Raw genomic sequence first — 15,712 nt, 5'->3', positions numbered from 1 at the left:
TACTGTGAGGGTGGTGAGGCCCTGGTACAGGTTGCCCAGAAAAGCTGTGGTTGCCCCATCCCTGGAAGTGTCCAAAGCCAGGTTGGACAGGGCTTGGAGTAACCTGGTCTGGTGGAAGGTGTCCCTGTCCATGGGAGGGGATTGGAATGAGATGAGCTTTAAGGTCCCTTCCTACCCAGGCCATCCTATGATCTACTATGCTCTTGTAAAAGTCTGTGTTCTCTGCACCTCAATAAATGTATCTCCATAAACCCCTGAGGGGTGTTGGATTCCTATGAAAACAGTGGGGCTAAACACTGCACTGGTACAGTGCCCAACCTGAGATCTGTTGTTACTGTGCAGCTTGAACTCTTAACACTCTTAACATTTGATCCTCAGGGCTCCTATCACTGATCTAAATTACAACAGTTAATGATTAGCACTTCTGAAAATCCACCCCATGCTGTTTTCAAGTGCTCAGGAAATGAAAACTATAAGGACCACCCATGAAAAGTTTAGGTCAAGTGATTTGCCTTGTATCATACAAACTCAGTGATGAGAGCTGAAATAAATACAGTCATCCACAGAGGTTTCTCTCATTATGAATAAAACTCTCACAATCTTCATTCATGATCTCCTTAACTAGTCCACTTCTGGAGGAGGAAGAATCTGATTCAAAGCTTGTTCATCACACACTTTAATTCTCTATATGCTTTTGGCCTTTAGGAAAAACTAAACCTAATCATTGAGTGCCATGGCTGTATACCCTCCCTTAAGTAAGCAGTTTACCTTCTGATTAGTTCTTTCAAACAATTTAGTTTCTTAATATGCCTGTGCAAGACAGCTCCAAGATGCAGCAAATTCTATATTACTGTAGATTAACAGCAAGTAGGGATTTTTAGATACATGATGGGAGAGAGCTTTGCCTTGGTCTATCAGTTTATGTAGGTCAGCTGTTAGTTGGGGTGGAAAGACAGTCTGTGCCACTGGCTTTTAAAGTGTTGACAGCAGAGAAATGGTGAGACTCTGAATTTTTGTTGTCTATTACAAACCAAAAGAGTGTGAAATAATGTTTACAGAAACCTGTATTGCCTTCTATTTTTCCTGGTCTTGAGCCCTATGGGAGACGATATGAAGGGAAAACATTGCCTAAAACAGCCAAACTTAAAAGCAGTATTTCTTGTAGATTACATGAAGTATAGTGAAAAACAGAAGTAACTGAAACAATGGCTTACATTTTTTTTCTGAAGAGACTAGTTTGTGATGTCAGTTCAGCTGACCAACAAAAACCTAACACAAAGCCATTAAGTCACTTCCACGTGTTCAAAATACCTTCTCGATTCCCCAAGTTACAAGTCTAGGGAGATAACTTCAGCTGAACTGTAATACACCAACATAACACTGCCTGCTCACTCAGACCATTCCTCTCCGTGTTTGTTTTTATAGCTTTACTATAATTTGAAAGAACACTCAGAGATGAGACTTCACAAGTGAAGGCAGGACACAAACCACACTTAGAGCAACGCAACACTTGATGTTGCGCATGAGCTCGTTCAACTGCATGAGCTCACTCAACTGTGCTAACAGGAACTCTATTTTGTTTTCTTCCTCACTAACTCTGGCGCTCCTGACTTTGTGGTAGAGCCAAGCCAGCTTAATGATGTGCTCTGGTTGCCAGCTTTAACTGCTCACCTGCGACTTGGCTCCGGAGATCAGATAAGCGACTGAGTGGGCAGGGCAGTGCATGCCTGGGATGTCCCTGTTTATGGCAGTATGATGGGCCGGGTGTCGCCTGCCTATGCTTGGCTCTGTCCTTGAGTCTCACCCCTAAGCTTGGCTCCATCCTTCAGTCTTGCCCTTAAGCTCGGCTCTGACCTTTAGTCTCACCCCTAAACTCAACTCCATCCTTTAGTCTCACCCCTAAACCCGACTCCATCCTCAGTCTCACCTCTAAACCCGACTCCATCCTCCAGTCTCACCCCCAAACCCGACTCCATCCTCCAGTCTCACCCTGAGCTCGGCTCTGACCTCCAGTCTCACCCCCAAACCCGACTCCATCCTCCAGTCTCACCCTGAGCTCGGCTCTGACCTCCAGTCTCACCCCCAAACCCGACTCCATCCTCCAGTCTCACCCTGAGCTCGGCTCTGACCTCGGGCGCTCCCGCGGGAGCGGCGGCAGCGCGGCCCGAGGGCGCCCCCTGGCGGCCCCGCCCCGGCACTGCCGCGCCCTCTCCCGCCGTGCCCGTTCCCGTTCCCAGCGCAGCTCCCGCCGCTGCTCCACAGCGCTGCCTCCTGCCCTCACGGTCCGGGGGTAAAACACGGAATAGCGGCCCTGCTGCCGCTCCCTTTCTCTGTTCAACCCCTGCCGGACCGCACCGCCCGGCCCTGAGCCCGCAGCCCCGGCGCTGCCCCACCCTGGTGGGCAGAGGTGGGCGCTGCGGGAGCTGCAGCCCCCGGCGATGGGGCTCCCCCCGCAGCGCCCGGCTGTAACAGAGAGGGAAGGGGGCTCCTGCCCGGCGCGGTCAGACGGTGACCAGTACCCGGGGAGATCCCCGCCAGTCCCGCTGCTCCACGTGCGCGTGGCTGAGCGGTGCCTCCCCCGTCAGCTTTGCCTCGCACCCCTAAAATCCATAGCTTTTTGGAGCTCTGCTGCAACCTCCCCTTCTCCAGTATCCCCGTGGTCTCTTTATTCATGCCTGGGTTTCCCTTCCCCGCCTCCTAAGCTGTTTCTTGGTTTAAGTGGTCCTTCATCACCCCCCACCCCCCCCCAGTGCTCACTTCTTCATCTCCTTTATAACCTGCAACCCAATCCCTGACAGTGGATCTTCAATCCCATGAAATGGCCTCTCTGCATCCCGGAGCACAGGTCCACTGGGAAGACTCATGCCCACAGGTTTGCTCTGCTGTGTAGCTAGTCCGTGTCAGAGCTGGCACAGCACGTGGATGCAGGACGTGAACCTCAGTGCTACCTGCTCACAGCTCACCAACTCTGGGGTCAGGGCTGCTTGCTTGTCTGAGGGGCGTTCCTGGCAATTGCAATGCTTTCAGCTTACTCCTTTGGGTGCAGAGCAATGGGTGTTACAGCACAACTCCTCCTGCAGTGCTCCAGACCTCCACTGGTAAGACCTTAATCAGCACATTTCCTAGAGCTGTTCAATCAGCTGTGCCAAAGCTGTTAATAGTAGTGTGGAACAGGATCAGCTGGGGGCTGAGCGCTGAGGCTTCTGCCCAAATTGGCAGTTTCTGTGTCACTGCAGGATGCCATCACCTCCTTGTAAATTACCTTTCTCAGCTGCTTTGCAAGTGGCAAATCATAGGGGTCCCCTGAGATCCCAGGCAAGGATAGATCAAGTCACTGATACAGAAAGGTCTGAGTGCCTGTCGTCCACCCTGGCTCACCAGGGGCTGTGCGTCTGCCGCGACCTGGAGCGGAGGGTGGGGGGCACACAGCTGTGCTGTGCCACAGGGAGGGAGTGGGGAGATGGAAGGCACCAGCCCATCCGTCTGCAGGTGGCATCAGGTTCGATTTGGAGCCTCCTGTCAGTCCGCTGCTTTAGCAAAGTTTGGATGCGTTGGTTCTGAAGCGTTTCTCTTGGCTTAAGAAACCACTTTTAATTCTGTCTTCAAAGCATGCCCTGTTGAATGTCAACTGTGGTGGCCCGGGATGCGTCTGTCCCCGGCTTCCTCTGCAAGGAAGGGAAAAGTCCCCCTTTGACAGAGGAGCTCCCACAGCCCCTCGCTCGAAAGCGCGGCGATGCACGAAGCTCTGCCTCCATCTGCATCTCCCGGGAGCTCTCCCCGGAGCCTCCGCCTGCCTGGACGTGGGCTGCCTGCAAACTCCTCTGTGCTACGACGCGTGACGCCCCCCGGGCCCCTTCCCCCTCTCTCCTCTGGGCCGGCGGGGCCCGCCCTGACCCCAGCCCGGCCCCCCGCTCGGCTCCGCTCGCAGTCTGCCCGCCTCTGCCGGCCTGTGCGGACCTGCCGCGGCCGCCCCGCCGGGCCACGGGCACACCCAGGAGGGTGTGAGCTCAGCGGGAGCGGGGCGCTGCCACGCATGGGCCCCGGCAGAGCCCAGCCCCGCGCTCACCTGGCCCGCCGGAGGCCCAGCGGTGGGAGCCCGACGTCGGCGGGGAGCAGGTATTTCGCCCCGGGGTGGCAGCCCCGGCCGTGGGGATGATGCTGTCCCGCACTGCTGCGGGAGAGCTGGCAGAGCGCCACGTGGGGTGATCGTCCTGCCCCTGCGTGAATCTGAGCGGGGGAAGGAAAGGGGCTGCCCGTGCTTGTCCCACATTGGAGAGCGGGAAGGGGGAGCCCGGGTCTGACTGCCCGGGCATGAGGCTGGGAGTGGGGGCTCTGGGCCAGGCTCTGCTGCTCTTGCTGTTTTGGGGTCATCCTGTTCTTCATGCTGAGCCCATGTTCTGCCTTCCCTCCTGTGAGGAAAGGGAACAGCGAGGCTAGGCATCAGCTCCTGCTGCCCTGCCTGGTGGCACACAGCCTGGGCTGGCTCGGCTGCACCAGGGCAAGGGGATCGTGCCCTGCACATGGCCACCTGGTTGTCCCGTGTCAGCATCCCTGGGGCACTGAGGTCCTTGCAGGGCTGCAGGCACATGCTGCCATGTCGCTGACTGTAGCAATGAGTTTGTCACCCCTTCAAATCCCTTGTGCTTCCCACAGGCTGTGGGTGTGCTGTGGGTGTTGTTTGGTAGGAGCTAAAGGAGAGATCCTTCCAGCACTGGACCCTAGCTCCCAATCTGCTTCTCTCCCGTAGGAGCGGGAGCAGAAGCTGAGCAGGGTCTGCTGAGTGCCTAGCCCAGCTCTGTCTGGGACCTGTGCTCTGTACGGGGCTATCGCAGCGTAACTACTGATGCCACTGCTGCAGTCCCACTTTGAGCTGTGGAACAGGGTGGCATTTTCCCTCCAAACAGCACCATTGGGGTGGATTTGTGGCCAGTCCTGTGCCACTGCTCTGCCAGGCTCCAGTCCTGGCAGTGACAGTCCCCTTGGAGCAGCTGAGCACTGAAATACAGCTGGTGCTCACAACCACTCCTACTGTACTTTGTACCCTGCGTGGGAGCCAGGCAGCAGCTGCTGGCACTGGTACTTTGCCTGTGTGACCCGTGACAGGGGACAGGGTGAGTCCCAGCAGAGGCTGGCTGAGCCCACTGCTCCCTGATGGAAGTGGCTTCTTGTGACAGCAGGGGTATGAGCCTTCAGCCAGAGCCCCTGGGCATCAAGAAGGGAAATACCTCGTCTGAAGGCTTCCTGCAGTTGTGTTAAGGTTGGCTCCTTCAGTGCCATCACTGAGCAGGTCACAGCTGCTGATCTGGTCCCTAGAAGGTAGAGGGGCAGCAAATGTGGGGCACTGCTGTGCTGCTCCGCATCCTCTGTGCTTTGACTGGCTGGATCTGCTAATGGCAGCCCCCTGACCTCCCCCCGCCTGCAGAAGCTGACTGGGCAGGTTGGGGATCCTGCTTTCAGGTTGGTACCTGCCTGTGTGTGCCCCAGCAGCCACTGGTCTGGATGGGTCCTGAGGAAGACTCTGCGCCCCAGCCCTGGAGATGCACAGTCTGGGGTGCTGCCCTGTTAGAGGGAGAGACCAGGGCATGGCAGAGCCACTCTGGTCTGGCTGGCTGGGCCTGGGAGGACCTGGGCTAGCTCTGCTCCCTCTCTCCACAGCCCAGACTGGAATGGGACATGGCTGTACTAGGCACAGCATTGCCCCCACCGTTGGAGAGGATGTGTCTTGGGAGGATGTGGTCAGCTGGCTGTCATGCCTGGCTCAGTAGTCACAGTGAAATGAGAGTCTGGTTTAATCCACAGAGTGATAGTGTTGTATAGGGTGCCTGGCCTGTTGGGGAGGTTGAGATGAGGAGGAGGAGCAGCTCCACAGCAGGGCAAGCAATAGTAGACATGGGGTTTCTCAGGGTGGATACAGGGAGACCTCGTTTGGGGCTAGGCACCAGGATCTGGGGATCACAGCAAAGCATCCTGGCCCTCTCCCCTTCCCAGTGCTTGGAGGACTCAGTAGTGGCCCCACACTCATTCTGGGTCTCTGTGACTGTAGAAATGGGTTCCCCCCATAACTGATGCTCACCCACATCATCCCCCATAGTGCTTGGACCAACAACCAACTGGTGCCTGCTCAGCTGCAGCTCCTCCAGCCCCGCTGGGGTCTCCTTGCTGCGCGAGCTGAGCTAGAGGGCTGCCAAGAGGGTGCTGCATCAGCAAGGACCTGGGCTTAAGGAGCAGAACAGGAACTTCCAGGCTGTTGCACGTACCCCCAGCTCCACAGCAGAAGCCCCAGGCTGTGTGCAGCCCATGTGCAGTCCTTGCATCTGGGGGGCCTGGGTGCAAAGTTCTGTCCAGCTGGCAAGGCTGCCTGCCCCTGGAGCCTGCACAGTGATCCTGGCTCCCAGGAGGAGTTCTGAACCCTGGGCTGGGGAGCAGGCTCTGCTCCCTGCCAGCTCCAGGCTTGCTTCAACTTGTTGAGTGAAGGGTCCCAGAGCAGCCTGCTGAACTGGTTGGGCTGCACCCTGTGCTTCTTCTTTCCATGGCACCATGCCTTTCCTGGGAACACAGCCAGCAGCCCTACTATGTCCCAGGGCTCTGGACCACTTGCCAGGGTACCTGGACCCAGAAGGCTTCAGTGCCCCATGCTCATGGGGGTGTGTGTTGGGAGGTCAGTGCCAACACCTTGTGTGTATCCCCCACAGGACACCTGACCTCTGGTGTGGGACAGTCTGATGCTATGGCAGACCCCCCTGCCTGCTGTGCTGCCTGTGCCACCTGCCTGCTCTGCCCCTACAGCTGCCAGTGCATCACTGCCAAGAAGGAGAAGAGGAAGGGCCTGAGAACCACCAAGGTGATGCTGAGCTGGGATTAGCCAGCCCCTATGTGGGAGGCTCAGAGCAGTGGCCGGGGTGTGCAAGAGCTCTGGTTGGGATGCTCAGCCCAGACACTGACCTGCTGACCTCTTGCCACTGCTCCTGCTTCCCAGGGCTGAGCCTGAGAGAGCTGGGGTGCTGCCTAGCACCCTCTCTGTCCAGGGACTGCCCTAGCCTGGAGCAGTGAGAAGGCAAGAGGGTGAGCTGTCTGTTCCCACTGGGTGACAAGAAGGGCGGAGCAGCACGAGTGTGCACCTGTGGCAGGGCTCACACGTGCCTGGAGCAGAGCAGAGCCCTAGGGCTGAGCATGGCAGCAGGTCCTGGGGCACCTGGCCAGGCACGTGGGAGACACAGTTCCTGGGCTGGGTGTGGGCCTCACCAGGAGGGTGTCCTCGCCAATTTGTAACCTGGGAGTGGTGAGGCCCTGGGATTCTCTGAGGTCTCCGACTCCCATGGGAGTGGCTGTGCTGCTGCTTGTCCCGTCTTGCCTGGAATGTACAAACAAGTCTGGGCTGTTAGGTGTCCCTCTCAGCACCTGTGGCACCCCTCACTTCCCTGCACACATGGGGCTAGGGGCTGGAGACCACGTAGCTGGATCTGGCTTCAGGTGGGCTGGCAGGAGCAGTCTGCAAGTTCCCCACTGCAACGGCAGCTCTAAGGCACTGCACCCCTCCCTGCCCAGCCCACAGATCACCCAGCTAGAAGGGAATCCCTGCCCCTTCCCATATCCAAAGTCCCAGTCTGCTCTCAGGGAATGCTGCATGGGAGAGGAGGCAGTCTTGCTGCAGGAGCCATCCTCCTCACCATGGCATAGGCAGCTTTTTAGCTTGTTGTAGGAGATGCTGGTCCATATTCCTTTAGCATGGGTCCAGCCAAAAGAGCTCTCCTGGGTAACTGTGATCCCTGTCCATGGGGCAGCTCAGTGCCTGGCTCCCTGGGCCAGTGCCTGCTGTGACCCCCTGTGCTCCCTGCTGCTGGCTGGGTGCTCCCCAGGGGTCTCAGCAGCCTGACCAGGGCCAGGTGCCCTGCAGGTGTGTGTATAGCTGTCATCTCCGGCTTTCAGTGTGACTGCAGCTGGTTCCTTTTCCTCTTCTGCGTCTTCCTCTTCACACTGGTGTGGCTCTACTTCGCTATCATCATCCTCAATGATTTCCACAACTTCAACGAGTGAGTAGGACCCCACATCCAGCCTTGTTCCCCATGTCACCCCTGCCGCTCTGACCATCCCCTTTCCTGGCAGGTTCATCTTCAAGCAGAGGAAGTTGTGGCTCGACTGGTCCCTGGTCCTGCTCATAGCTACGGCTGTGCTGATCACCTACTCGTCTGTGCTGCTGGTGAGCCCTGCTGGTCTCACCTGCGCTGGTGGGGGTGTGGATGTGTGCTGAGCACAGGCTGGATGCCGTGCCCTGTGTGGGGCCCAGAGGAGCCCACAGCATCTGGAGCTGGGTCAGCCCGAGCACAGCCAGGCTGAGTCCTGTGCCCTTAGAGGGCTGAGGTGTGGGGTACAACCCAGATCTGACAGCTCTTGTTCTCGCAGGTCCTTGCTTTGTGCTTGCAGCTCTGCGGCCAGCCCTTGAAGCTACACTGGCTGCACAAGGTGAGAGACTGGGGGAGCAGGGAGATGTGCCTACCCTGACTGCCCTTGCACCTCAGAAGCTGTGACCAGCCTGCTGAGGCTGTGGTATGGCTGCTGTGACCCCACTGAGTGGCTGTATGTCCCTGCTGAGCTGGGCTGCAGCTGTTAGTTCCTCAGCCACATGTCTCTGGGATGGGAATATTCCCGCTGCTCAAAGCATGGAGTACAGAGCTCAGTTGCAAACCCAGATGGGGGAAGTGGGGTCTCAGGACTTGGGGCTCATGAAGAAGGGATGAGGAGGGCTCTGCCTGCCCTGCAGGATGCTTGTACTCTCCTAACTGCCCTGTGCACTGCCCCACAGATCCTGCTGATCCTAACTGCCCTGGTGGTGGCTGCAGCCTTCACAGGGCTGGGAATAAAGTGGGCAGAGGAGTGGAGAAGTGCACGTATCTCCCTGCAGGTGAGTCACCTCGATACCAGAGACTCCCCCACTGTACCAAGTGCCTGGCCTTAGGGGACGAGCTGAAGGGTGGTTACTGAACATCCCAGCATGGCTCTGTGCCATGGGGGTTAACTTTCTGCCCTTGAGTTCTACTGCCTGGCCAGGCAAGGTGCTCCTCCTGCTCTTGCAGTCCTGCCTGGAGCAGCTGCCACCAGGATGATGAATGGTGGCTGGACCAGAGCAGGGGGTCTATGCAGTCCATCCAGGAGCCTGTCCTTCCATCCCTCGCACTTCCAGCAGTACTGGCTGCAGTGGCAGATCCCTGGCCTTGGAGCATGTGTATTTTGGGGAGAGGGGCTGGTCTGGTCCTGGCTGACACTCTCCCTTTGTCTCCCCAGGCAACGGGTCCCTTCCTGCACATTGGAGTCGTGGGGGGAATGACGCTCCTTGCCTGGCCCCTGGCCAGCTTTGTGTACCGCACCCGCAACACAGGTAACCCCCTCCAGGGTCTGCACATTCCCCCTCAGCTGGTGCCCTGCTTCCTAACACCCAACTGAGCAGCACTGTTGGCAGAGTGGTGCTCACAGAGGTTCGGTGCAGTGGGATCAGGCCTCCAGTTCTCAGTCTAGTAGTAATAGCTGTTGTTGGTCACTTCTTCTCATGCCCAGCCCTTGGTGCAGCTTCAGCCCTCACTGCTTGGCAGCTGGAGGAGGGCTGCAGGTGGCAGACCCAGAAGTGCTGGGTTGGGATAAAAGGACATGTAGTGGGCCAAGAATAAACCTGCAGTTTATCCCTGAGGCTGGGGATACGGTGCTGGACCTAGGGCAACCACAGGTTAATGCCAGGTGAAGCAGCCTTGGATTATTCCTAATGGCCTGCAAAATACTTCCTCTGTACCTCACTCTTCTCTCTATCTTCTGCCTCTGCCTGCAGGTCTCAAGGTGTTTCTGCTGCTTGTGTACTGCACAGTGATGATTGCACTGTATCTGGCTCCTCTGGGAATCACCTCCCCTTGTCTCATGGAGGAGAACCAGCTGCCCCCCAAGCCAGCCCTGGTTGGCCATCGAGGAGCACCCATGGTGAGTGACCAGCACCACCAGCACCCTGGCAGTGGTCAGGGTGGATGGGACAGTGAAAGCCTGGCCGTGGGGCACCAGATCCTTGCTGTCACAGACCTGGATGAGCTCTGGCCAGCCCAGCAGAGCAGGGTCCCCACAGCAGCCAGGGCAGCTCAGGCTTGGAGGATGGGTGAGCTCAGGGTGAGGAGGGGGGTTGCTTCCTGAGCACTACTGGAGCAGGAGATGTGACTCACAGCAGAAAGCCTGACTGTGTAGTGTGGGCTGGGAAGCAGAGACGAGGCAGGCTCCGGCTGTCTGTCCCCACTCCTTTTCCATCCCCCACTGTGCCAGGATCACCCCAGTCTCATTGTGGTTGCCCTAGAGCCCAGCCAAATTGCTGGATGCAGCCAGGCAGGGTGAGTGCCTGCCTCCTGCCCCGTCCTGCCCATGCCCTCTGCATTAACACTGTTCCTCTTTCCAGCTGGCCCCCGAGAACACCCTCATGTCACTGCACAAGGCAGTGGACTGTGATGTGCAAGTCTTTGAGACAGACGTCATGGTGAGGTAAAGGGGCTCAGAGGGAGGAAGGGGTCTGTGTATCCTGGGATGGATATGCCCACCTGAGGCATTCTGGTGCACACCTGGAGGACTGATACAGCCTGCATTTGGAGGGAGCCCTGTTCAAAGGGTTCTGCCGCTCCCACTCCCTCAGTATGGGACTGGCTCCAACTTGGTGTCCCAATGATATGGGAGAGGTACTGGGTTTCTGTCCTCCTGATGCAGACAGATTGCCTTCCAGGGAGGGAGGCTCCATCACACGAGGAGTACTGCTTGGAAAACAGAGCCTGGCTCTAGTTCATCTCATGTAATCCTGCTATGGAGACAGCTGTTGCAGAGAGCAGGGAACTACTTGGTTCCTGGCTTGGTCTCTAGGTGCTCTGTACTTTCTGGGCACTCATATTTTTGTGTAAAGGACAAGAAGAATAATGCTGGGGGCTACCCTAGCAGGTGGCTGGGATGGGGCAGAAATGCAAGGGCAGGGATAGGAGACAAACAGCTTACAATAAAAAAACAGCTTCCCTCTCTGCTCCTTTGCCAGTGCTGATGGGGTCCCATTCCTCATGCATGATGAGGAACTCACCAGGACCACCAATGTGCAAGCTGTGTTCCCTGAGAGGGCTGCCCTGAACAGCACTGCCTTCAACTGGACGGACCTCCAGCAGTTGGATGCTGGCAGCTGGTTTCTGGAGGTCAGGATGCCCTAAGGGTGGCTGGTCAGGGATGGGTGCATTTGTGGGCAAAGCATTAGCCCTGCCCTGGGGCTCTAGAACCTTCCCTCTGGAGCACTGGTCCTGGCAGACACCTGGACAGGGTGCAGAAGCCTGCACAAATCCCTTGGGTGCGGTTATGCCCCAAGCTGGGGTTTGTTCTGACTTCTGAACTGAGTCACAGAGGAGGCTGGTTTGAGGGGAGATGTCTTGTGTTTGCTCTGAGCTGCACAGCCTGCCTGGGCTTGAAGGTAGCTGTGGCAAGGCTCTTCCCAAAAGGTGACTAACTACTGCTGAGCTACTTTGAATGCCCACAGGTGCTGGGGCTGCTTGAACTGTGCTGTTAGAGGGGAGAAGGGTAGAGGTACCACATGGGTGTGTATAGGAAGGATCCCTGTTCCTGCCTGCACTGTGGAGAGGCCATTGTAGGAAACTGAGAGCCATAGATGGGCACCAGTCTGGGAGGTGGAAGCTTACAGGGGCCCTGCCTATGCTGACTAACCCTCTCTCACCCTTGCAGCGGAGGCCGTTTCCCACCGTGCAGAGTCTTTCTGCTGGTGATCGCCACCAGGCAACTCAGCAGAGGATCCCCTCCCTGGGACAGGCCCTCGAGGCAGCCAAGCAGAGCAATATCTCCATCATGTTCGACCTCCGGCCTGAGAACCACAGTGAATACCAGAGCTTTGTCAATGCCACCCTGGCAGTGATCTTACAGTCAGGCATCCCGCTGCAGCAGGTGAGCTGGTCACCGCCCCACTGCTGCCAGGCCCTGCTGTCACACCCCTGCCGTGGTGGGAGGTGCCCTGCCAGCCTCACTGAGCATCCCTGACACCCCATACACCACATCCCCATAGATGATATCTGCTGGGCAACCCTGTCCAGATGTGGGGTTCTCTAGCTGGGAGAAGTTGCCAGTAATTGGGGTTTAATGCCTATAGCTTCTGACCCCTCCAAATACTTTTGTTTCTCAGCACTGGCCACCTTGGTGTGTAAACAGTGACTCAGTCTAGGGAGGGGACCATCACTGCCAGCATGAGAGGAGTACAATGCTGAGGCTTCCACCTCCCCCCAGTGCACCACACCTCTCCCTGCAGCTCTTGGACTTCTGCTGCAACCTCCTATGTTCCCTTTATGTTTCATCCAACCTCTGCAGCACAGAATATATGCTGCCCTTAGGGGATGAATTAGCACTCAAATTGCATCCCTTCCTTGGCTTTTTGGGTATTTAGGGCAGGAGGGGACATAGCAAAGACTTCTACTATAGTGCTGATCCAAGGTGCATTCTTGATGCAGTGTTGGGGCCAAAAGGGATGCACTGCTTGATCCCTTCAAGGACCCAGAAAGAACATAACTGCTGCAGCTTTCTTAGGCTGGAACTGCTTTCTCACCTCAGTGGGGTCTGTTGTGCTTACTTCTTGGCTGGGACAAGCTCATAGGAGGCTGTCCTGGCTGAGATCCTCAGGGAGGAGCTGAGCATGGAGTTGGGGTCAGGGAGCAGCTGTCTAAGCAGGCCATGTGTGCCTGACCCTGGAAGGAAATATTGGAAGAGAGCAAACTCCCTGGAGCACCTTTCCTCTGCATGTGCCCTCTGGCTCTTGCCTAGGTCCTCTGGCTTCCAGACGGGTTCAGGGAACAGGTCAAACAGCAAGCCCCAGGTGTTCAGCAAGTCTATGGCCGGAAGAGACTCCAGAATGAGAAGGAGCCACTACTGCATGTCAACCTGCCCTACCAGGACATGAGCTCTGAGGAGATCAGGTGAGAACCCTTTGCCCAAGTGCCTGGGAGCTGTGGGGGTCTGGGCACTGTCCCAGCTCTGTCACAGCAGAGGTGAGGGCCAGCTGAGGCTGAGTGCTGGTGTGCTGCTGGGAAGGGCTGGGTGAGTGCTTTGTGGACAAGTGTGCCTTATCAAGGCTGGGCTGGTGCAGGGGATGGAGCTGGCTGCAGTCCTCTGCCTTGCCAGCAAATCTGCCCTGGATCTGGATCTCCAGACAGTCACTCCACATGGCTGAAAATGCTGGATCATATCCCAGATGTGCAGTCCTCTCTGGCTGTACATGGAGTGTGATGGCACCCTGCTGTCTGCTCCTCTGACCATGGCTGTCCCCATGCAGGCAGTACCGCCAGGACAACATCTCTGTCAACTTGTATGTGGTGAACCAGCCCTGGCTCTTCTCGGTGCTCTGGTGCTCTGGGGTGAGCTCTGTCACCACCAATGCCTGCCAGGTGCTGAAGGAAATGAAACACCCCATCTGGCTGCTTGTAAGTAACCCTCCCATCCTTCACTCTGCCCCACAGCCCTGTGTCCCAGGCACTTGTGGGTCCCTTTCTGCAGCAGCCCTGTGCAGCCAGCTTCCCTGGAGGGTGTCTTCTGCTCAGTGCTGTACTGGCATGGGAGCAGGTGACACTGTAGAAGGGACTGGTGGCACAGCAGGCTGGCTGCCACCAGTACACTGCCCCTAGCTGGTGGTCAGTGGGTTCTCTTGTTGCCTTGCAGCCCAGCAGCACATATCTCATGATCTGGATCGTTGTAGACTGCGTTTCCTTCCTTACCATCCTCTGGGCCTTCCTCTTGCTGAAGTAGGTTTGATCTCTTTCCCGAGGCAGGTCTGTTGGGGGACGTCACAGTGTGGCCTGGGTGGTTGGTACATATCCAAACGTGGTCGTATCTGCTGCCACCCCTCTCTGGACTCAGATTCTGGGGTGGTCCCCTCCAGTCTGGCTAAAACAGCACAGCATGTGGAGGCAGCTTTTATCCCTAGGCTGCAGCTAAAAATCTGTCCTGACTCTGCATCAAGCTGCTGAATGCCTTAGTTCACACTTCCTAACTCACTCTGTACCTCAGGGTTTGGTGGGCCGGGGCTGGGGGACCCTGGTCCTTTTTACCAGTGCTGCATACACTGAGAGCAGATCCCTCGAGGAACTGTGGGGCCCCACAGCCTCCAGCTGGCAGCTTAGGGGAGGGAAGCAGGAGGCCAGACTTGCATGCTAACATCAATCCTATTCCATCTCCTAGGAAATGCTCCCACAGAAGGCGGCCAGCGGGTGAGTGCGCACGGGATGAGAGCTCCCCTCCCTCGGAGCCAGGCTGCTTTCTCCAGCCAAACGTGACAGAGTGGTTTGGGATGGCTGGGGGAGGGAAGGGAATCCCAGCCCAGGGAGTTCCTGCCTTGCCCTTAACAAACAGCCCTGTGGGACAACACTGGGGAATCCCACATTCCCCAAGTCTCAAACCTGCTTTTCAGGCCACTCCGCCTGTTGCTAGGGGATGCTGGCTGCCCACGATGACTATTTTTTCTCTCTCTCCTCAGAGTCTGAGACGGATGTGCTGCTCACAAAGATCAACAGCTTGATGCAAGAGTGACCCCTCTTGCCTGCGTCAGCCATGGGGAGGGGCAGCCACAGCCCTGCACAGCCCAAGCGGGGAGTGCTCCTCAGGCCAGCTTCAAGGCTCCTTTCCTTCGCAGGCTCCTTCCTGAGCCTTCCTTCTCCCGTAGCCTTCCTGGCTCTTTTCATGGTGCACAGCTGCCCTCAGCTGAAAAGACTTGGAACTGGGTTCCCGTTTCCCACTGGCAGCGAGGAACTAAAGCTTTGCAGGGATTGCCTAGGGTGGAATACTTATCCAGCAGAGTTGGAGCTGAGACCTCTGCCTTGCAGATTGGACAGTAGTGGGGTTTTGGGTCACTGTTTGGTGCAGGGGAAGGGCAGTCTCTACCTGTCGTCACTGCAGTGGCTCTGCAGCCACTGAAGGACACCTGGTTTATGTGTTGTTCGTCTGGCTTGAGGAGTAGAAAGTGGGGTGTGGGGTGGCTTTTCACAAGATGAAGGGGGAGCTGAGCTCTTCACACCCCCGTGCTGGACACAAATCCTGCCCCTGCTGCTGCTGGCTTCATGCTTCAGGGCCAGGGTCCTGGCACTCCATGCAGCAGTTAATGCCTGTTGTTCTGGGGGGAAAAGGAGCAGGGCTAGGCGTGGGGGGTGTCTGGGGCTGGTGGGATTACAGTCACACTGCTGCTGCCGCTCCAAGGCTGCGGAGGGAGCGATGGGACTCGGCATCAGACACGTTGCAGGAGGGCCTTGAACATGAAAAGGGGACGGAGGGGGGGGATGGAGTATCATGTCAATTTTTCATGTCAGTTTTACTTGTTGCTACCTATTTATGTCAATAAAGCAGAGGAGCGGCAGACAGACCCCGCAGGGCTGCGGTGGGCACGGCTGCATCCTCCCTTTCCCCGCGGGTGGCGGCTGCGGGAGGCGCTGCCGGCGCGGGGCAGGGGCAGGCGCAGCCCGGACGGTGCCGGCCCGGGGCGGGCGCGTTCCGCGGCGCCTCCGTGCCACCTAGTGACCGCACCGGGAACCGGGGCCGGCGGGCCGGGCCCTCCGCAGCGGGCAGGGACGGGAGGCCGAGCCGGGCGGGGCTCCGGCCGAGCCGCCCGCAGCCCGGCGGGCTCCGAGGCGGGGCAGAGCGGCGGGCGCGGGGCGCTCCCGCAGCCGGGGCGCTCCCGGAG

General features: G+C 57.6%; 1 protein-coding gene across 1 annotated transcript; it reads left to right on the top strand.

Annotated features, from left to right (window-relative positions):
- The first annotated feature begins 3,932 nt into the window (after positions 1-3,932).
- Positions 3,933-15,396, top strand: GDPD2 (glycerophosphodiester phosphodiesterase domain containing 2). Its single transcript, XM_064669711.1, has 16 exons — positions 3,933-4,116; positions 6,693-6,841; positions 7,927-8,030; positions 8,104-8,197; positions 8,401-8,460; positions 8,801-8,899; positions 9,280-9,373; positions 9,815-9,960; positions 10,421-10,503; positions 11,039-11,189; positions 11,728-11,943; positions 12,811-12,962; positions 13,319-13,466; positions 13,702-13,784; positions 14,221-14,249; positions 14,516-15,396. Exons 2-16 carry the CDS (start codon positions 6,728-6,730, stop codon positions 14,566-14,568), a joined length of 1,626 nt encoding a protein of 541 aa, XP_064525781.1. The 5' UTR covers positions 3,933-4,116; positions 6,693-6,727; the 3' UTR covers positions 14,569-15,396.
- The last annotated feature ends 316 nt before the right edge of the window (positions 15,397-15,712 follow it).

This window comes from Pseudopipra pipra, chromosome 13, assembly GCF_036250125.1.
Source record: "Pseudopipra pipra isolate bDixPip1 chromosome 13, bDixPip1.hap1, whole genome shotgun sequence".
In the NCBI taxonomy this organism is placed as follows: Eukaryota; Metazoa; Chordata; class Aves; order Passeriformes; family Pipridae; genus Pseudopipra; species Pseudopipra pipra.
Note: the sequence above shows the minus strand (reverse complement) of the source record. Positions and strands in the feature narration are given on the sequence as shown.